We start from the raw sequence: 22,678 nt of genomic DNA, 5'->3' as shown, positions 1-22,678 counted from the left end.
AAAAAGTTTAAGAAAAGTTTTTTGTATTTTACCCTAATAACAAAGATATCATGGCTTATGCATCAAGATTTCGCTGGCTTAAATCACATATTTATCTCTCCAATCACATATTTACAACTACCACGTTGGGAAGAAAAGGGGGTCAAGGGGAAGTTATTAGTGATGTATGCACCGAGTAATAATAATAATAATAATAATAAAAGCTTCTGAGTTACCATTCTTGTTGTAGGCCCCAATATCTCTTCCTTCCATCTTCTTCTTTGGCTCTCACGCCAAGAAATATATCGAGGATGCATAGCCTCCTGACTTGCACGTATTTCACAACATCTCCTTCCTTTTTTTTCTTTCCAAAAGGTCTATAATGCTTCAGCACCATTGGAGAGACTACTTCCAGGGAAGCAGTGTCAACATAACACATAAGCTAAAAATTTTTCAATCTAAAAATATTTGAATTAAAACTTTCACCATCCAGACGTAACCATCGAACAAGTCTTTTGCTAGTGCTCGCTACTAAATCCTTGGCTTTGGAATGTGCCCTTATATCTAAAATGCAGTTGACTTGACCACTTCAAATGAAAATTAAATATCACCATCCATGGGTATTTATTTTGAAAATTTTAAAGCATGAGTTCATCAACTTCTGTTGGGTTTTTAACGTTGACCTAACAGAAGGGTCAGTAAATATAATTTATCCCAAATGTAAGGTGAAGTTTTATGCAGTGCTTAAAAAGGTCGGGGGAGGTTTAAGTATTTGTTAGAAACATTAGGGAGGTATAAGTAATTTACCCCTAGCTATTCCGATAGTCTGCAGCAGTTGTGTACCATTCGAATTCTTTGTTTCTTTCGAGTCCAAATCCTACCAAGCTAGTCGAGTAAGAGAGCAGTAGACGAGGCGGACTGCCTTCTCTTCCTCCATGGCGACTGTCACCTTCTCTCCTCCCTTTCGTTTCTCTCCAATCTCATCATTCCCCTCTAAATTTAGAACTCGAACCAGGTTCATTATTCCGCCGCTGTCCTCTTTGACCCCCCGAGCTGCTCTCTCCGATCCTTTCGTTCTTGAAATTGCGCAAACCTTAGAAGACTCTGTTTCAACCCCTTCTCCTTCTTCTTTGCCACCTCCACCTCTTCAAAAACTGCGGGACACCTCTTCTGAGTCCATCCTCTCCATGTCTTGGCCTACTCGCAAAGACGAACCTTTTCGCTTCATCGATACTTCTTTCATCAAACAGTCTCGGATTCATCCAATTCCGATCCCTTCCCCTTCCTCTGATCTTGCCGGTATCTCGTCCGATACCCAATTTCCCAGTCTTGTCATCGTAGATGGTCACATCGTCCCCTCCGCCTCCCAGCTCTCCGGATTTCCGGACGGTGTCTATGTGGGCAGCATTTCAGGTATCTCCTCGGAGGCCATTATGGAAAAGGTACTCCAGCTTGTGTCTGACTTCCACGACGGTGACCTTTTTTGGTCCCTCAATGGAATTGGAGCTCCTGATGTTACTGTTATATTCGTCCCTGCCGGGTGTCAGGTCGAGAAGCCCTTGCATTTGAGATTTTATTCTCGTGAGGGAGGGGAAATTGGGTCTAATTATATGCCCTTGTCAAGTCCGAGGGTGTTGGTGTTGGTGGAGAAAGGAGGGGAGATTGGAATTATTGAGGAGTATTCCGGCGGTGATGCCGATAAATGTTATTGGGCAAATTCTGTTATTCAGTTGGCGCTCGAAGAGGAGGCGAAAATTCACCATTCTTACATACAGGCACAGACTGCAAGTGCTGCCCATATCAAGTGGACCTTTGTTCGACAGGTAGATTACTGTTCTTGCTTTGTTTTCTTAGGTGGGTTGTAATTGAATTAAGTAAAACTATACATTTCTTTTATCTTATAATTGACCATAAAGGGTTTAAGCAGTCCAACTTCATAATGGTATGTTTACGGTTGCGTTTGCTTAGTTCAGAACAATTGAGTCTGAAGTCTAGAAATTATACCTTATACATTCATGTGACTGTGTGCCTATATGGTCGTAGAGACTCATACATTTCATATTTCCCACTTGGTTTATAAAAATTGCAGCCTGAAACATAAAACCATAGATATATGTATACGATGGGCATAATAGTAACTCCTTTGGATTTGAATTTTATTAAACAATATTGGAAGTTTTAATAAACAATGTTGGATGTGAATTTGTTCTTTTACTATAAAAAAAAGTATTTTGTTTTTTGTAGAGGTTCTGATAAATAACCAGGATTTTGATAATGTTTGAAGTTGACATGCAATCAGTTAAGTGATGAAGAGTTCTGAAAGCATGTATTAAATAATAACACATCAAATCATAAAGTAGTCAATAAGCTTCTCCATTCCCCTTTCTTGTAAACATGCAAATCCCTTACAATAGGTGGAAGTCTAGCAAGGTGCTAGACTGAATGCTTATGCACACATTAGGCATGGATGAAGTTACAGTTGGAGACCTGCAGAAGGGAGCTTAAAGTACTGTTTGCACTTTGTACATTGCCATGAAATCGCAATGGGTATTTCTTTGACAGTGTAACTCACCAATCTCCATTGATACACAGAGCAGTGAGTAATGAGTAGAACTGACTGATCTAAATCTTTTATCCAGTTAAGAACTTAGCAAGACTCAAGAAGGGAAAATCCCATGTAAATGGACCTTTGGTCTACTTACAGACCCATCTTGACCATAGGAAGGTTTGTTTTCAGTGAATCCTCTCACCCAGCCCTCCTCTACATAAGCTCATATTCTTCAATTCTAGGAACAAGTACAAGATCTATCTAATTTGTGGAATATGAAGGGGAAAGGGTGTTAATGGTGTATAACAATTGTCTAGATACTCAACTCAACAAAACCTTATTACAATTGTTTGGGGTAAGACTACACAAACCATATTTAGTTATGGCAACTAAAAAATACATCAAAGGTGCTTAACATCAACATTTAATGAACGCTTAATAAGTTGGCAAGCATCCTTTATGTCAGTCTCTATTGGTTTGTATTAAAACTCTATACCAAGATGTAGTGTAAAACTAATTACATATTCTGATAGAAAGTAAATATCAATCTGTTCACAAACTATTGAGGTGTATTTAGTATTATAATTTTGGATTTGGCACAATAAAAACGTTCTTTCCTCATTATACAAGTATCTGGTGTATATTTCTATTAGCCTTTTGGAATACCACACATTCCATATTGAGATGTACTGGGAAAATACTTTAAGCAACGGGAGATGGTGCAAGGTTGATGTTCATCTTGGGAATATGATTTTCATGCAAAATTTGTGGAGGGTGATGGTGAAAAATCCTAGGAGAATTTCTGTTGAGCAAAAATAACCTGGTGTTATGTGTCAGCTCTTGCCCCATTACCATCATTTATAATTCTTATATGTAGATTGAAATAATTGTACTGCATTATCATTTATCTATAATTTATGAATCTAAGCTTGTTATGGTTTCAAAATTTTCAACAGGAATCATCCAGTAACTATGAACTTGTAGAGATAAGTGCTGGTGGAAAATTAAGCAGGCATAATCTCCATGTTCAGCAAGTAGGCCCAGACACAATTACAGAATTGTCAGCATTTCATTTATCTGTAAGCGATCAGACCCAAGATCTGCATAGCAGATTAGTGTTGGACCATCCCCGAGGCTATTCGCGGCAGCTTCACAAGTCTATTGTGGCTCATTCATCAGGACAGGCTGTGTTCGATGGGAACATTAAGGTCAATAGGTATTTTCTTTGGCTTTAACCCATTTCTTCGTGTTGAGCCAGAGCTACTGATAAGTTGACTATTGCACTTGTCTTTTGGTGCTAAGTGCTACATTTGAAAGGGGAGGGAAGTCCTGATGATTTTGGCATTTTGTGCAATTTTTCCCTCATAGCAATTTCAATGTAGTGGTAACATGTGACCATGAAGGATTCTTTGTTAAAATATGATGTGGTACCCAGTATACCGTAGCACATGTTATTGGCATCAAGGTTCCAAATATTGATACAGACCGATATTCTAGATGGGGCGTATCGGTCTGTACCATTGGGTGCTTTATTTTTCTTTTAGTTTTTTTTTCAAACTTGTTCACGGGGGTTGGTATAAGGCCTGTCTACCCCCTAAAACAGGCCAAACCCCGAAATAATGCTTATAGTAGCATATCGGTGGGCCACCTGACACCGATGACCGATACGATATGTATTGGCCGAATATGAGCCGATACATTGTGAAATTTTGATCCTTGATTGGCGTTTAGAAGCTTTGTGGAATTTAGCGAGGTGACTACAAAACATGACTCTTTTTTTTATAGATTACTACAAACATGACTTTTGACCACAAAAATGAATTTCACTTGCATACTTTTTTTCATTATTTCTATTATACATGCAAGCTCTTCATTGGACAACCTCTATGTGCAGATATAGCACGGTTTAATGAACTGATTAGGATGAATGTTTGTGAGCTTAGGGGTGGAACTTTGGAAGGAGGATTTTAGAAGGCTTCCAGGTGGGAGAGGAAGAAGGGGTGGTTTTGCTTCAATATGCCAATGACACTATTATTTGTTGATGCATCTCTAGAGCATATGGAGAGTATTAGGATGATTCTGACATGGTTTGAAGTAGTCTGTAGACTGGAGTAAACATTCATGGAAGTGAATTAATGGCAGTGGGAGATGGAACTAATATTGAGCAGCTAGCAGACTTTGTTGGATGCAAAATAGGTAAACTGCCTTCAAAATATGTGGGGATGCCACCAGGAGAAAGATGTGTACTAAGAAGATTTGGGAGCTGGTGGTAGAGAGAATTGAAAAGAAATTAGCTTCATGAAAGTCAAGATACCTGTCCAAAGGAAGGAAACTGACACTAATAAAAAGTGTGCTGACTTCTTTTCCAACTTGCTCTCTTTGTTTCCAATTCTGGCAAGCATGGCTAAGATAATTGGAAAGAAGATGAGGGACATCTTGTGGCAGGGGTGGAAGGTAGGGTTTAAATTCCACTTAGTTAAATAGAATAAGGTATGCAGCTTAAGAAAGGCAGGGGGCTTAAGGGTGAGAAGAATGAGCAAATTTAATGTAGCTTGCTTGGGTAAGTGATATTGGAAATGGAGTGAGCAGCTGATTAGTCCATGGAGACAAATCATTATGGAAAAATATGGCTCAAGCAATCTCAATTGGGATCCGGGAGAAGCCAACTTATCTTATGGGTGTGCTTGATGAAGGAGTATCCAAAAGTCAGGAAGGGAATTCAAGAAGGTGGTTAGGTATGAAGTAGGGCATGTGACAAGGATAAAAATATGGCAGGACATTTGGTGTGGAAATCAAACCCTTAAAGAGTCTTTCCCAACACTGTTCGAAGTTGCACAGAATAAAGAATGTTTAATTTTAGAGGTTTTCTCTCAAGAAAGGGAAACGGGTGTTTGGTGCCCAGTCTTCAGAAGGAAACTGAATGATTGGGAGTTGGGGCAAATGGCAATGGATGGAGCTGATGCAAAGGATAAGCAGAATCAAACTGGTCAGAAAAAGAAGTGACAAAAGGTCTTATGTGGGAAAAATTAGGCATCTTCACAGTAAAATCTTTTTACAACAAGCTCTGTTGTGAAGAGGAGAGTTTCCCAGAGAACAAGGTGTGGAAAATTGTTGCTCCCCTTAAGGTAGTGTTTCTGGTATGGACAGCCACCTTGGGAAAGCGTTTAACAGCAGACAAACTTGCTAGCAGAGGGTTGTTGCAGAACCAAGGTGTGTAATGTATGGAGAGGCCACTGAAGAAGCAGATCACTTGTTTATCACTGCAAACTTGCAAGGAAATTATGGGTGAAACCTTTAGGTCTCTTTGAGGTTCAGCTGTGCCTTCCAAACTTCCAAAGGATCTGAAGGCTTTTCTTTGGGGCTGGCAGCAGAGAGGTCTGTCCAAGGGAGGGAAAATCATTTGGAGAGTGGTGCCGGCAGCAGTTATTTGGTCAATCTTGACAGGGAAAAATAGGAGGCTTTTTGAGAATAAACATAGTTCTGAAGATGTATTATTGAAAAGTTTTGGGGGAGATTATATTCTTGGGTAGCAGTACACAAAGGTTTCACGGGTATACCTTTTTATTTATTTATTCATTTTGATCAGCAACAGATTTCAAGGGTATACCTTACAGTCTTTTGATATTTCTAAACTTTTTGTATCTATGATCACAGAATAGGTGCTGTACAGAGATGTTGATGTTCCCCTGCTCAGTAATTTATTGTACAGGGCCTTGTATATGTTTTGTTCGGTTATTAATATAACACTTTACCTTTTCTGAAAAAAAAAAAAAAAAAAAGATTAGGATGCATGCTTGTCTTGTTTCGAAACAGAGGCCATTGTTAACCAATGGAAGAGCTTTTTTGGACATTGTATATAAATCCTGTTTCTAATTTAATAAAATTTTCAGTTATCCATAACAAAAGAAACAGAAAATTTGGGAAAAAGGGAAAGAAAGAAACAAAGAACCTTAGTTGCCTTAAAAGTGTATGATCTTTTCTGTTATTTTTTACAGAAGAATAGCTGATAGTGCATGATCTTTTTTGTTATTTTTTACAGAAGAATAGATAATATTCCTTTCATTTCTCCTATGCCTTTTCCATGCAAATGGGCTCATCCTGAAGTTGGTTATTTTATGCTATATTTGGATGTGTTGCTCATAGAATTGCAATGTTGTTACAGTCATTTGTTTATGCGTCTACATTAGAGAACCGCTAAAGCATATACTGCTGCTTTTCCTCCAACTATTGTTATTTTACATAATCTTCAAGGAATAGCAAAAGGAATTTAGGTGGCTATTAATTGGGAAATCAATGGTCTTGCCATTGAGGCTCTGGGATTTTTAGCTTCTTACCAAGGCCCTGCTGTTCTAGCTGTTTTTTACACTAAAGTTCTATCCCCGATTGTAGGATATTATTTTGAAGGATTTCCATTCTATACCTATTTCTGATTGTAAATCTGTTGTTTTCTTTAATATAGCAGGTTGAGGTCTGCCTTAACCCCTGCTGACGTTTTCTACAAAGATAAAGTTACACCTGTGGTTTTTCACAATTGAATCATATTCACTATTCTGCTTGAATTCCCTCACCAGCACCTTCTATATCTTAACCTATAAGCTCTCTGGTGTTGGTAAACCTTACACTTTTTTACATGTATAAGTTTGTCAGTCCAAATGCATCTTTTAACTTGCATTTAAACCTTCATTTCTTACATGAGAAGTGTAAACTTAAACCTTTTAGTTTATTAACGCACTATTTAGCTATACTATAATGCCTTCATAGTTCTTAGTAATAGCTATTTGCTGAGTGTATGCCAAGGTTCATAGGGGAAGGTTATCCTTGACTATTTTGTAAAATTTATTGCTGAGTGTACCTACCCAACTGGTAGATTTACTTTCAATCCGGAAAATGTTTGATATTCTATGCTTTGGGTTTATTTTAGGGAACAGAGGAGAGTGGTGTGGGATTGTTTAATGCCCATTAGAAATTACAAGAAAAAGACCTCATTTGGTGTAAATTTGGAATTACATCCCAGTTCAACAGATGCCTAACAATTGATTGATCTATTGAGGCCATGTTTGGGAGTGCTTAAAAACAAGTGCTTATTTGGGTCATTAAGCACTTATTGGTATTTGGGAAATAAGCCCGAAATAAGTGCTTATTTTAAAAATAAGGGCTTATTTTTTAAGCCCAATTTTTCAGTTTTTTTTTACTGCTTATACAATAAACACTTATTCAATTTTTTCTTCCAAAATTATCCCTAGTTGAATTTTAAAATACCACTTATAATATTATCCCTAGTTGAATTTTACAAAAGCACTTTTAAAAGCACTTTTACAAAAGCACTTTTATAAAAGTACTTTTACGAAAGCACTTTAATAAAATACTTTTATAAAAGCACTTTTGTGAAAATACTTTTACAAAAGCACTTTTACGAAAGTACTTCTATAAAAGTATTTCGTAAAAGTGCTTTCATAAAAGTTTTTTATAAAAGTAATTTAATAAAAGTGCATTCAAAGGGTATATTTTGTAAGTTTGAAAGAAAATGAAGGACAAAATAGTCACAAATGCTTATTTAAGTGTTTATTAGAGAAAAAGACTACCAAATGCCTAAAATAAAATAAGTGCTTATTTTAAAAAATAAGCACTTGAAAAAGTTGGGTGCCAAATGCAAATAAGTGCTTATTCGAATAAGCACTTGTTTTTAACTTAAGCACTCCCAAACATGGCCCAAGTGTACATTATTAAGGGGAAAACATTTATTAAATTGTTGATTTGACCGGTGGTTCACCACCTCCATCTCAATAAAGTCAAATCACAAGTTTTTTTGGTAAAGAAATCATCAAGTTAGATATTGCTTACTTACCTGTTTCTCATTAAGAGAAATGTTTGCTTACCTGTTTCCTTATTCTACAGATATGCACAACAGACAGATGCTGGGCAGTTGACAAAAAACCTCCTACTTGAGCCCCGAGCAACAGTGAATGTGAAACCCAACCTACAGATTATTGCTGATGATGTCAAGTGCTCACATGGAGCTGCGATAAGCGACCTTGAAGAGGATCAAATCTTCTACTTCCAGGCACGTGGCATTGACTTGGAGACAACAAGAAAAGCTCTAGTCTTTGCCTTTGGTTCTGAGGTTGTGGAACGGTTGCCTTACAACTCCCTTAAGAAGAAGGTACAGAGCCATGTCAAAGCGTTGCTGGAAACTACATCCGGAGGTGCCCCATAAAGAGTGTGATAAATTACTAGGAGCTATACTGGTGCTTGGTTCATTTTTTTTTCTCCTCCAACTGAAAGCACAAGATGCCTTCTCTGAGAAGTAGAAGGAAGTTTGTTAAGCAAACTGTACCTTAACGGCTGGGAAAAGAGAATGTAATTTAAGGGAAAAAATTGAAATGAATATCTGTTCCTACCTCCCTTTTAAGGGCATGTACCACTCTGTTCAGTCACCTATTTGCATTAGAGTGGGTAAACCACATTCCTTGACTAACCTCGAAATTTCCTGTTGTTGACACTTATTACCTGAATTCTGGTAAGGGTTTTCTTCTACTCAATTATCATATCCGCTCTCAGCTAAACGAGTGGTTAAACTCCTGCTCCTGTACTTGCTAATTAACTGTCCTGTTCACTGGGCAGATTGTTGAGAGAATCTAATTACTCAATGCAACGGCTGGACATGGGACCAAAAAAAAACAGCTGGATGCCTGGATGATGTGATTTGTGAATTTTACTCCTATATCAATACTTTCTAAAAATGATGAAGATTGAAGAATAATTTGTTATTAACCGAGGAAGGAGAAAAGGAGTCGGGGGATGCACCGAAGATTTTAGGCCCAAACCCAAAAATATGTTCAGTGCCGATAGAACCAGTTATAGTCAAGGTTTAAAGTATCAATACTTATTGTATCAAGCTTTTCGATACATCCTTATAGGTGTATGGGGTTTTGACTGGTTTAGGGAGTGGACGGACCACCTTATCTACCGGCGTACTGGACATAATGAATTAGTTCATGAGTAGATTGAGGTACATTAATTCTTTCACCATCCCATAATAGCATCCGATCTCACTTTTCACCCCTTGTCTTAACAATTGCAGCTGTATATGAATAATTAATATGCCTATCTCGAGTTAGGGTCCTCTCAATTGTAGTTTCCATTTTTAATTCAAGACCAGTATCACTATTTTGAAGAGCCCATAAATAAGTCATTTTGCTTTTAGAAAGGCGCGTTCACCAATCACAACCCGTTGATTGATTGGATATTGCCGGAGCGGGTCTAGTCTAGGATTTCATTTCAGATGACCTCGAAATCGTATCAGCTCTAGTGGTTAAAATGCAGTTCTGGGTGCTTTTCGTTGCCGTACATGCAGTGGGTTTGTGAGAGACTGGCAGCACAATGCGATGAGATGGCCGACTCATCGTTTCTGTGCGTCTTTGCCGCACTACTACCGCTCCCTCTTAAGAGCATGCGCCCATCGAACCTCTCTCGAGGAGGGCGAGAAGCTCCATGCCACTCTCATCAAGAATGGCCTCGCAGCCTCCCCCGGCGCTTTCCTTCACAACGCACTCCTCCATCTGTACGCCGCATGCGGCCTCGCATTGTCCGCTCGTCGAGCATTCGATCAAATTCCCTTTACGCACAGGGACACTGTCGACTGGACCACCTTGATGGGCTGCTACGCTCGCAATGGGCTGCCAGAGGAGGCGCTGGTTCTCTTCCGTCAGATGCGAGGAGAGGGCGTACGGCTCGATCAGGTATCCTTGGTCAGTCTCTTTGTCGCGTGCGCCCGCCTCGGAGATTTTCGCGCTGGGGCGCAGGGGCATCTCTGCATGATCAAAAGTGGACTTCATTTCACAGTCACCGCGAGTAACGCAGCTATGGACATGTACGCCAAGTGTGGGCGAATGGACGATGCGAGACGGGTATTCGACGAGATGAGCGAGCCGAGTGTTGTCTCTTGGACAGTAATCCTCACTGCTACGCTGAAGTTGGAGGGGACACAGAAAGGAAGACGGGTGTTCGATGAAATGCCGGAGAAAAACGAGGTTGCCTGGACAGTGATGATCTCAAACTATGTGGAGAATGGGTTCTCTAGGGAAGCTCTTGCGCTGCTTTCCAGTATGCTATCATGTTTGTGCTTGGAGCTTAACCATATCACTCTCTGTTCCCTTTTGTCATCCTGCTCACTCTCTGGAGATCTTACGGTGGGAAGGTGGGTTCATGTCTACGTCTTGAAGACAATGAAGAAAGAGATGCATCTTATGGTGGGAACGGCTTTGGTGGACATGTATGCCAAATGTGGGAGGATAGATGCTGCTTGCCGAGTCTTTGAGGGTATGTCTCGCCGGAATGTTGTAGTTTGGAATGCCATGCTCGGTGGTCTTGCCATGCATGGACGTGGCAGGGCGGTGTTGAATCTTTTTCCTCGCATGGTTGCTGAAGTCAAGCCAGATGATGTAACCTTTGTGTCCATTCTGAGTGCCTGTAGCCACTCGGGGCTGGTTGATCAAGGTTGCCGCTACTTCCATGACCTTGGTCCTGTGTATGGGATAATGCCTAAGGTTGAGCACTATGCTTGCATGGTAGATCTATTGGGACGGGCAGGTCGACTGGAAGAAGCTGAGATCCTAGTGAAGAAGATGCCAATTCTCCCAAATGAAGTTGTGCTTGGTTCGCTCTTGGCCTCCTGCAGTCTCCACGGAAAGCTTCAACTGGGCGAACGTCTTCTGCAAGAGTTAGTTCAGATCAATCCCCTCAACACTGAATATCATGTGCTGCTGTCCAACATGTATGCATTGGCTGGAAGGCGCGACAAAGCTGATTCTCTCCGCCAGCATCTCAAGAACATGGGAATAATGAAGGTGCCTGGCATGAGCTCTATTCACCTGAATGGCCAAGTTCATCAATTCAGTGCAGGGGACAAGTCACATTCTCAAATCAAAGAGGTGTACACTATGTTGGATGAGATGATTCGAAGGTTGAGATTGGCGGGTTATGTCCCTAGCACTTCTTCTCAGATATTCTCTACTTCTGAAAGTGGGATCGACGATGCAGATGTGCAAGAGGAGAAAGAGCAAGCGTTGTTCAATCACAGTGAGAAGCTGGCTATCTCCTTTGGGCTTATGAGCACAAAACCTGGTATGCCCCTCTACATATTTAAGAACCTGCGGATATGCCAAGATTGCCATTCTGCAGTAAAGCTTATTTCCAGTGTTTATGGCCGGGAAATTGTCATTAGAGATCGTTATCGCTTTCATTGTTTCAATCAAGGCTCGTGTTCTTGTTCCGACTACTGGTGATCATGACCAAATCCTGCTAATCAGTCAGAGCTGCGGTAGAGGGACCTAATTTCTTACTGGGGATCAACGAGTTACTTTGGTTGGAATGCTGGAGCCTGGAGGTGGCAATTTACGTACTATTAGGTATTAGTACGTCATCATATATGATGGGCATTATAGTTGAATTGTCAGTGTAGTTGGCAAAACGATTCATTTTCCACTATCACCATCTACGTTAGTTTGCTCATAGTTCTCATGCTTCCACAAGAAAAAGGACTTGGATGGCTAGAACACAGCCTACACATTCTAGGAAAAGAGAATGTAGTAATAATAGATCATTAGGGGGACATTCAGGGATACAACTTGGGACAGGTTAACCTAAACCCAACCCAAAAAATTTGGGTTGTTAGGGTTAAACCCTTGGGTAACCCAATAATCTGAATTCAGAATATGATTGTAACATTGCAGATCTCTCTGATCTTGTTTACTTATCAAATGCGTATAAATGTATTTACACATGAATTATACATGCATATACATACATATACACAGTTATGTATATATAAATATTCACATTATGTATGTATATATAAATATTCACATGGTTCCAGACCTGTTCATGGGCTGGGCTCGGGCTTGGCTTTTGCCAGAATTTGAATGGAACCAGCCTCAAGCCCGAGACCAACACAGTGCAAAGTCAGGCTCAAATACCGGGCCATGAACACGTCTAGGTTCCAATATCAGCAAGATTGGCAAAATCCCCCCATTTATGTAGGGGTGATATGAAATATTTCAGGAACCTTTTCGGCTAGTATCTCTAATGTTTAACCGATATATCAATAATATTTCAAATTTCATTGATAAATTATGCATTTTCCAGCAAGATTGGCAAAGTCCCCCCATTCTTTAGTAATTGGATGGTTGGCTTACTAATTTGATATGATTCACATAATAAATCATTATAATGAAAATGCAAAAGAAAAAAAAAAAGGAAGAGAGAGAGATGCTTATTTAAAAAGAGAGTGGACAAAATACTAAAAGGCAGACAGAGAGATGCCCATTTGATATGCAGTCATTTGATATGGATTTTTTGAGCCTCAAAAGTGCAATTATAATTTTCCTAATAATTCCATAAAGTTTTGACAAATTCCGTGCTTTTAGAAAATTTCCTTCATTTCTTTAGACTTTCCGAACATCTAAGCAAAATATCCCTGAAACTACATGATAAAATGTCTGCCATTATTGAAATTGCAATTCATGAATATGCGTTATATATCTTACCATCCAAGTGTCCATGCAAATGCTTTTTCCCTAGACATTTCTTCCAATGTACTGAGCTTGTAGTTACTGGCTGCTACAAACTTGTGATTATGAATGAACAAGTACATTATTTATCATAAATTAAAAGGAAATGGCCACTAATTACTGCTTCACTCCCATCTCTAAATGCTTGACTTTTTTTGGTGTTGATGATACTTCAAACTGTCCAAAGAGATTTGAACATTCTTGAAGTTAATTATGTTTTAAATCCTTTGATGGTCTCCCCTCCCCCTTACAGTTAGCCGGGAACTTTGATCAGAAGGGGAATTGTCAATTTGTCAGTAGAAGGCAGCCAACTCAAAGATGGGAAGATAGACCCAGCACATATCGATAGTTCAAGGTTGGCAACTTGTATAATTTGGCTTTATATTGACATTAAATAGGTTTTAACTAGTTTTTTTTTTCTTTTTGAATTTTTACCTTTCACGTTTTTATTTTTGACCGGGTCAAGTGCTTGGCCCAAATGGTTGGTCTGATCAATCCACGACCCCGTAGCCTCAGCAGCTCGATATCCGGTCCAGGTTTCTGAACACTGGTCAATGGTTCCAATTCGACTATTTAGCCAATAGCCACTTCCATAGGCTGCGTCTTTCATCTTCCTAAGAAGAACCCTTTTAGGACTCTTCAAGTCTTCATTTATTTACATCATATCCTACAGCATAGAACATGGCAACCAAGAGAAAGATGCAGTCCATAAATAAAATGAACTATATGGCACCAATCAATTTCAAACCTAAACGACTAAACCTAAAAGCTAACATAGCACAAAGGAGACGATTTTTACAATTGTACATGACTTTCTTCACTTGAGGAAATTGAAGGATTCTCCCTTTCTCCGACTACTTGGATTTTTTTCTTTTTGCATGGGTAAAATTACTTGGAATTGATAAACAACCTTTTCGCCAATAGCCGGATGCCAGCATTCTGCTGATAATCATACACGTCCAAGGAAAAATAAGCATCAACCAGAGTTCCTGGAACAAACAAGGAATCAAGCTCTGCAGCATCAAATCTACTAAATACAAGCCTTTGGGCACTGCCAGAAGCTTCTTTCTGATATATCTCTGTGCCGTAGACGGAAATGTCCCCAGTTGGTACTATGGGTATGCTACAGTAAGAAGACAATAAAAATTAAGTCATTAGTGAGGTTTCACAAGGATTAGTCTGGTGGTACTTAATAAGGGTAGAGACGTTCATAAAAAGTAATGAAATATGAAAAAGTATGCGTAAGAATCCCCCCCCAGGTCCCTTCATATAGGTTAACCAAAAAGCCTCCAAAATTAGATTATTATTTATTCATACTTATTTAGATGACCACATAAGAGGAACAGGAAGGATCTTAACCTTATAAAACTACCAAAATTTTTTTGGTATTGGTAATCTATCCATTTAGGGGCCATCAATACTTGGCGTAATGGTAATATCTCATGCTGACAAGCATGAGAATGCAGGTTCAGGTCTTAGGGAGGCCACTCTGTGCAAAAAAAAAAAATGCCAAAGGTTAGGACATTACCCCCTCTACCCCTCGGCCCTCCCAAGACCCCAGATAGCTGGAGCCAACATAGGATAATGGTAAAGTGGCCTCATCCCAATCTCATAGCCAATATTTCCTGAACATGACCAAGAATAAAAACCCTATTGGCCATGAAAGCATACTGATTTGATGCATTAATGTAGATTAATACCCCCTCCCCCAGCACATTTGCTGCCATTTCATAAAGTTTGTAAATGAACCACTATTTTCCCATTGAAATAAGAATAGTAATGGAAATAAGAACTTACTGCAGCCTAATAGTTGAATTTGAGAAGCCATTCTTCCTATTTACAACAGGCCTCCATTCCGAATCACTACCAGATTCCATAGATAACCTTTGTGCGAGGTGGTCACAGGTATCCAAAACCTGACACAGGCTAGGTGATGGATCCACCACAATACTCAATCGGGGCCGTCCAGCATGGTCAAAAAATTTTGTGCTTACTCCAAACCTCACTCTTAGTTTTGTACAATAAAGCTGCAAAAGAACATCTTTGTGCAATAGTTGTATTCTCTTGATGCCTCGATAAAATGGGACAAGGGACACACTGATAGAAGGAATTGAGATTTCCTCAGGTTCCAAGAATCCAGCATAGCCACTACAATCCCCTGATGCAGCTTCACTGCATGATGTCCCCCGAGTGTCTGATGTTGGATTTCCTTCCTGTAAGGTGCCCTGTGAGCTACAATAACCATTGGGTGTGGCTACAATAGATGTCCTGTTAGAGTCCAGGACAGTTGGTTCTTCCATGTTGGCATCCAATTGCAGGGATTCTACATTCATTTGATCAATAAGTTGGCTCATGTCAAAATGATCTGCTTGAGGTACATTAGATTTGACAGAACTGAGAACCTCTGCTCCACTCCCTGCAGTCATGGGGGAAGATATTTGATGATTCTTGAACTTGAGATCTGATGGAGGTGTAGTCATGTTTAGCTTTGTTCCAGCAGGGGAAACTTTTCCATTACTACGACTTCTTGTAATTGCATTTGGAGAGACCCAACTATTGGCTGTGAAAATGTCTGGGAGGCTAGACTCCTGCAGTAGATGCAGAATGCAGCTATGTGTTAATGCAACCATTTCCAAGCTTGCAATGCCTCATTTAATTCTAAATCAATTCATCTAGCTCCTGACTCCAAATTTGATAATGATACACTACCCCTTGAACCTCCCATGAAACAGATAGTCTATTGTCTTAACCTAATGATCCCTCATCTATCTATTGAAATGGCAGGGCACATCTAGCACAGAAGCAGGGGAAAATCCACCATATCAAAGTTGAACATATACAATGACAACAGTATCTGATCTAAAGTTTCTTTTTTCCTAGACAATTTGACATTGTCTAAACAATACCAAAAGAAAGTGGAAAGACTGGATGATTCTATTAGTTAACCAAAATTTTGACACAGCATCAAGGTTTAATGTAAAATACAATCAGAAGTACATGCACATGTGCAGAGAGAGAGAGAGAGAGAGAGAAGAAATAACATGGAGTAAGAAACCCAGATAAATAGAGAAGCATGGCAAAAAAACAACTGAGTAGGATGAAAGAATTGATAATTCAACTATTCTGGAAAGAAAGAGAACAAGGTCAGGAATGCTGATTTGAAACTTGAGAAATTAAGGGCAAAAGTGAACCATGTAAGCCAATAAATGTCAGAATGTAACTGCTTATTCTAATTTAAGCCATAGACTGGGAGAAAGCAGCATGGCACTTTTGTTGAAATTGCTAGATGAGAACCAGTAATAAGTAATGTATGACATGCAGTTAACCACCAAATCTAGCTAACTGCTATTTTTAGTATCTGCAAAATTTGTAGTTGGCCCAACAGTGGCATTTCAAAAGAAACATGAAATTTTATAGGAGATTTGCAATTCAGCAATTAGTATTTGTAGTGGCAGATGTTCAACCAATTGGAACCCCAATAAAATCGTCATGGCAGCAATTTGTGGTTGTCTAATCAAATCATATGTCACATTCCACTCTATCAAGGGATTTGCAGTATCAAGAGTCATAATTTCGTTCGTGAAATATAATCAAAATTCAGAATTTAGAGATATTAAAATAATTCTAAATTAAACCAAAGCTTTCAGAGATATTAAGATTACCAAAAATAAAACTGTTGCACAGTACTTGAGAACTTCAAGATTCATCCGAACATCATCCAAGCTCCTGAAAATCATTACCAAAGGAGAACTTGTGAGCTTATACTGTAAACAAATAACAAGCCATTTCTGAAAGGTCAAGAACAAGAAATTGTTATCACCAAGTGTTTTGAAGTTTTTGTCTAGAATATACATATAACAGGAATATTAGTCCAGTCATCTAGCTAAAGGTACATGACCCAATAATCTTTCAGATGGTTTTACCTCATCATCCTTAATTCAAGGAATAAATGGGCAGCCAAAAACAATTTGTAACATGCTCAAACCTCAAAGCAAGCCCTGATATATTTTAGATTAAAAAAAAAAAAAACAAAAAGTTTGAACAGGTAAGTTGAGCAAATTTCCAAGGGTATATGGCTGTAATGGGCCATAGGAATGAACAAATGGCTGATCCACATGGTACAAATACATGGTTCTTCTAAATGGCAGAAATAGGTGGGGGTCACTACCCAGAGAATTTTCTCTAGACTCTAGACAACATAAATGAATTGATTCAATCCAATGATAAAAAACTCCACATACAGAAGGAATTTTCAATACCAAAATCACTCTGCAGGGACCTACAAGAATACGTTGTGCATGATCAGGATGCCAAGAATATGGTCTCCATTTAGGGATGCAATTCACCCAGCATATGAACTTGCATAAGAAATAAGAACCAAGTTATCTTGCTAAAATCAATATGCCTTAACTGTGTTGTTGTAAACAAATTAATATATAATAAAATTTATAATTTGTGATCAATGAAGGAACAATATAATAACAGATCATAGGCACTTTAGTGGAATAGGATTTTAGGATGGGAACACACACCTATTTCTTTCCATTGATCATATTAGATTTTACCCTGCATGGACTTCTAACACATCATATTTCTTTCCAATTTCCATTAGCTTAGAAGCAGCATATTCTTAGGGACAAACCAAATGCAGCACATGAGACAATAAATTGTAGTGCACATCATAAAGTCCCCAAATAGGTAATCCACAGGGTTGCCAGTTAGATGAATGGTTTCAGTTGGACACACTGGTAGAAGGGAACCTGACGGTTTCTAGTCTTTTTGTCATAAAATCCTCTTCTTTTACCACTTGTTATCATATTATATTCTACAATATCTCAGGTCAAGTTACTAGAATTGAGGTACAAAACCATGTTGGTTCCATAATATCCTTGAATTTCAGTAAGGGCGTAAGTTAAAGAATTGTTTAGCCAATGGACTGCAAAGCAAGATATAAGATCTGGCCCTACAACGAGAATGCTAGAAAACAGAAAAGAAGAAAAAAATAAATGAAGTTTTCGGCTAATAAAGAAGATGACAACGTATAAAGGACGGAAAGGGGGGAACATCGAACACGTACCTTGAAAGAAACTAAGCAAAACACAGCAATCAATAGATAAGTAGATAAACAACTCAATTACCTATGCTTTTGCTGTCCAAGCCCAAAATAGGTTGCAAGGGTGGCCATCTGTGTAGAACAAGACATGTAAATCGACATTCAAAAATTTGCATTGCACAGAATTAGTCAATCTAAACATCTTATAAGAATATCGCTGCAACGAAGCCAAATCTTCTGTACAAGTCAGTATAATCCTCAAAAGCCAATTAAAATGAAGTCCAATCAAGTAAGGTGTATTAATTATAGAATTGTCATTCATATTTTAATCAGACACGTGAAAAGAAAATTAAAAAAGATTAAATAGAAGTAATGACACGAAAGAAGAATAGTAATAGAAATGGCAGGAAGATGGATAACACGAGAAATATAGAGTAAAGAGTCCAGAACCTTCATGTCTCCTGCTCTCCTCCCAAACTTTTGCGTCAACAATGTTAAGGAATCAATAGATCCTTTCGGCTCCGGAGCCGGCCTACCTATCTCGGCAAATGCCTCCCTAATGCGAGCATAGTCGAACTTCACAATATTGTGACCCGCCCAAATTCGACCTACGAACAAAATATCAATTAAAAACATAAGCAAATACTAAGAAAACCTAACAATAGAAATCCAACGAGAGAGATGAACCGTGGAGAATGTCGTAAACCCTGTCAGCAATTTCTCGAAAAGTAGGAGCGGAAGCGATGGCGTCCCGGGTAATGCCATTACACCTGCATGACGCAGCGGGGACGGAAGAAAGGTCGGCAGGCCTGACCAATGTAGAGTAGCTTTCAAGCTCAACCAGCTTCCGAGGGCAGACCAGAATCGCTCCGAACTCCAACAAGGCAAAACCCTGACCAGCACGAGAGGGGACCGTAGTTTCCACGTCAAAGAACACGATCTCTGAACGGTCTCCACTCGAATCCATTTCAAACGACCGTGGAAGTCTTTTTATCCCTAAACCCCGAAATGGAGCCAAATGCAGAGAGAGAAGGGAAGAAAGGCTCTGATACTTCGAAGCACGAAAGCAGGTACCCGCCAGTCCAATGCGTGTTGCATTGCATAGCCATATATAACCTTCTGACTTCGAGGTTGCTTTGTAAGGGAGATTCGAAAAAGGTCAGTAAGAGTTATAATACGGAACCGTGGCCGATTAGAACCGTGGGTACATATTTAATACGGAACCGGTTCATCTTTCGGTTTTAAAAATTTCGAACCCAAATCGAATCGAATCAACCGGTGAACTAGTTGACCGGTTCGATTTTTTGTTTTTATTGTTATAATATATATTATAAATATATAATGTAAATGTTATAAAAAATATATTAGATAATGCATATAAATAAATATATATAATATATTGAAAATATATAATGTATATAATATATAAGAAATATAGATAATACATTTTGGTCGGTTCAGTTAAACAAACTTTTTGAGTTCAAATTATCAATTTTGATTTGATTTTTCGGTTTTTTTTAGCACCCACTTAAAGATAAATGCATGGTTTAAAGTATCGATATGATACGCATTATGTCGTATCTTTTGAAAAACAGGCGTTTTGGACCCCCCCCCCAATTTTTTTAATAATAAAAAACATGCTAAAAGCTTCCCAATAAATTAAAATATAAAAAAATAAACTAAAAATAAATAAAATTTCGTATCGATACTTTGAACCTATCATAAATGGATTATCATTAATTCATTATAAAGGCCCAGATAGTTTGGCCAAAGTTCGATCGACAGTAAGACTCGAAAAATACATTAAACCGGTGGACTCCAAGTATCATACCTTACCTCCTACCATATCCAAGCAAGGGATCATTTAGAATTCTCTGACCAACTCATTCGGGTAACCTATGATTCTCTATTTATCCAAAGACCGTTGCCCCGTCTAAGAAGTTAAAGAGTATCCGACCCTTCATACGGAGGGGAGTTGATAATTATCAAGTAAGAAAGAAGATTATTCCAAATCTAATGTAATTATGTAAACAGCGAAGTCATACAAAATGATTTATACCCTAGAATGGTGACATTGGGCTGATGCTAGTCAGACTGTCAGAGTCATTGTAAACTGATGGAGTTGATCATGCAATGATGTGGGGCCTGGGATAAGTTTAGGGGTTGACCAAATTTCCCATCTTATTTTACTAGTGTAAGCATTGAAATGTAAGGATCTATAGAAACAAAACTTTCTACAATTTAATTGGAAAAAGTTTTACCTAATTCTCAGGTGGGTATATTAAATTGTGCATGGATCAGGAAAATTAATCAAAATGTATAAGATTAAAATGCCTTTACCAAAAAAGGTTAGGGGTATTAAGTTAGGAGTATTTTAGGAAATTTTTCACTTGCCCAACTGATACTTTCTGACAAAAGAACATGGAAAAATGCATTTATCCGGGTAACAATTTTCTAAATAACATTTTACCCAAATTAGTAACTTATCACCAAGGTGTTGTTCGCTTTCTAGGAAGTTACTTACCTAGGTATACACTTATTGAGGGGTAAATGCATTTATCCATATTCTTTTATTTCTGAGATAAATAAGACAATAATCATTTTAGTCATAAAAGGTCATTATTAAAATGGGCAATTTTGCCATATCTAAGTGTTGGCAATTTCCCCCTTACCCACCTGGGAGATGGATATACCAAGGAAAATAAATTTTCCATGAACCCCACATATATCTGAAAAAAGAGCATGGGTATCTTGCTCAATGGGAACCAAAACCCCATTGACCAACTTCGCCCCTCTCAAAATCTGAAAAAAAAAAGGCCCAAATGAATGGCGCTTATTAGCGTGCTATTTGTGGAGAGTATTAACTAGTAGACTTCTATGTTCACATGGGAAGTAGACAACTATTTGAAAACTTGAGCATTATATTCTCGACCTATTAACTATTGGATGATAATTGATATGGAGAAACATGTTGTTTTTCACCCTTGATTTGTTCAAGTATCTGGGGTGATGACCAACTCTTTAAGAGAGTGGGGGTACAGTATGTATTTCAACAATAAACATGATAAAAGTAAGAAGGTAAGTAGGAATAGTAATGGGGTGGGTTCGGAGGAGATCACATTTGCAGCCCACATGCACATCTCATCGTGCATTGGGAACATCTCCCAAAGTTGTCAATGGGAGATATTCCCAATACACAGTTGGGATATGCTGTGGGGCGCCCTTTGTGTGGGCACATGTGTGAATTTGGTTCAGAGCAGGGATCATATTCCCTATCCCTAACACCGATTTAGAGATAAATCTCCATGATTCCTGACCTCAATCCATGTCAGGGATAAAAAGTGTCCTCCATCCCTGATCCTAACATAGGCGAGTTCCTTATGGGGACCCAACTCCCTAAATTTTTTAACACTTTTTTGAAATCCCCCCCCAAAAAAAACGGGCCCAAATGAATAGGGCTTATAAGCATGCTATCTTTGGAGAGTATTAACTAGTAGACTTCTATGTTCATATGGGAAGTGGACAACTATTTGAAAACTTGAGCATTATATCCTCAACCTTGTGTAGAAACATGTTATTTTCCACCCTTGTGTCGTTTGAATTACCTTCCTTTTAGATTTGTTCAAGTATCTAGGGTGATTACCAACTCGTTAGGAGAGTTGGGGGGAGGGAGGTACATGTATGTTTTTCAACAATCTATACTATATATAAAAGTGTAAATGCATTGTGAAACTTTTTTTGGACTAAAATTACCCTATATTTATTTGTTTAAAAAAGGGTATAAAAGTCACTTTGTTATAGCTTTAATATCAGCTTTAATGGCTACTAAAACGATCATATTTGTGTATTTAATACATCTTTAATTGTAAGGGTTGAAAATGTAACTTCAGCTATTACTTTCCACCTCATTTAGTCCCCTCTCATTAAGTCTTATACTTAAGGTGTCAAATCTCATTTCCTCTTATTAAATCTTATATTTTTAAATTATTTTTTACTAATAAATGTTACTAATTAAATCTATGCCAATGATTTTAATAACAATATAAATCCATATATTTTAAAATTGACCCCAAAACAAAACCATTTTTTATCCAACTAGTGACTAAGCAATTCAACCATCCAAATCAAAATGATCAACCTATGAAGTCATAGTTAGGTAATACATTTTTTAAAATAAATTAAATATAGAAATTTACAAAAAAAATATAGAAAATTAATCAAGTTAAAAAAATAAGTGTAATAAACAAGAATTGTTTTTATTTATAATGAAAATGAAATACATAATTTAGAACTGAAAAAAATGAAATATAAAAACTAGTAATAAATAGTTCAACTTTTGGGTTAAATGTGTTAGCCTTTAATGTCATAAATAAATAATAAAAATAATAAAATATAAAAATGAAAAATACATAAGTTTTATTAAAAAAAGCATTCAAGCACATGTATAATATCATATATTTATCATATTAAAGAAAAAATAAGTGTAACATATCATAATTATTTTTACACACAAAAAAAAATACAAAAAAC

At 38.0% G+C, this 22,678-nt stretch overlaps 3 protein-coding genes across 3 annotated transcripts; 2 read left to right on the top strand and 1 right to left on the bottom strand.

Moving 5' to 3' along the window:
- Positions 1–810: 810 nt before the first annotated feature.
- On the top strand, positions 811–9,024 carry ABCI7 (non-intrinsic ABC protein 6). Its single transcript, XM_010260135.2, has 3 exons — positions 811–1,802; positions 3,484–3,743; positions 8,423–9,024. The coding sequence occupies exons 1-3, from the start codon at positions 915–917 to the stop codon at positions 8,739–8,741; spliced, it is 1,467 nt and encodes a 488-aa protein (XP_010258437.1). The 5' UTR covers positions 811–914; the 3' UTR covers positions 8,742–9,024.
- Positions 9,025–9,284: 260 nt separating this feature from the next.
- LOC104598206 (Pentatricopeptide repeat (PPR) superfamily protein) lies at positions 9,285–12,324 on the top strand. The gene has a single exon (XM_010260131.3). The coding sequence runs from the start codon at positions 9,913–9,915 to the stop codon at positions 11,809–11,811; it is 1,899 nt and encodes a 632-aa protein (XP_010258433.1). The 5' UTR covers positions 9,285–9,912; the 3' UTR covers positions 11,812–12,324.
- Positions 12,325–13,777: 1,453 nt separating this feature from the next.
- LOC104598198 (protein NEN1-like) lies at positions 13,778–19,289 on the bottom strand. The gene is made up of 6 exons (XM_010260126.3): positions 18,836–19,289; positions 18,599–18,756; positions 18,234–18,280; positions 16,758–16,821; positions 14,893–15,683; positions 13,778–14,218 (listed from the first exon to the last, which is right to left on the bottom strand). Exons 1-6 carry the CDS (start codon positions 19,113–19,115, stop codon positions 13,984–13,986), a joined length of 1,575 nt encoding a protein of 524 aa, XP_010258428.1. The 5' UTR covers positions 19,116–19,289; the 3' UTR covers positions 13,778–13,983.
- Between the last annotated feature and the right edge of the window lie 3,389 nt (positions 19,290–22,678).

The sequence above is a fragment of the Nelumbo nucifera genome, chromosome 3 (genome assembly GCF_055504915.1).
Source record: "Nelumbo nucifera cultivar China Antique chromosome 3, China Antique-T2T, whole genome shotgun sequence".
Taxonomy (NCBI): domain Eukaryota; kingdom Viridiplantae; phylum Streptophyta; class Magnoliopsida; order Proteales; family Nelumbonaceae; genus Nelumbo; species Nelumbo nucifera.
This window is presented reverse-complemented; position numbering and strand designations above follow the sequence as displayed.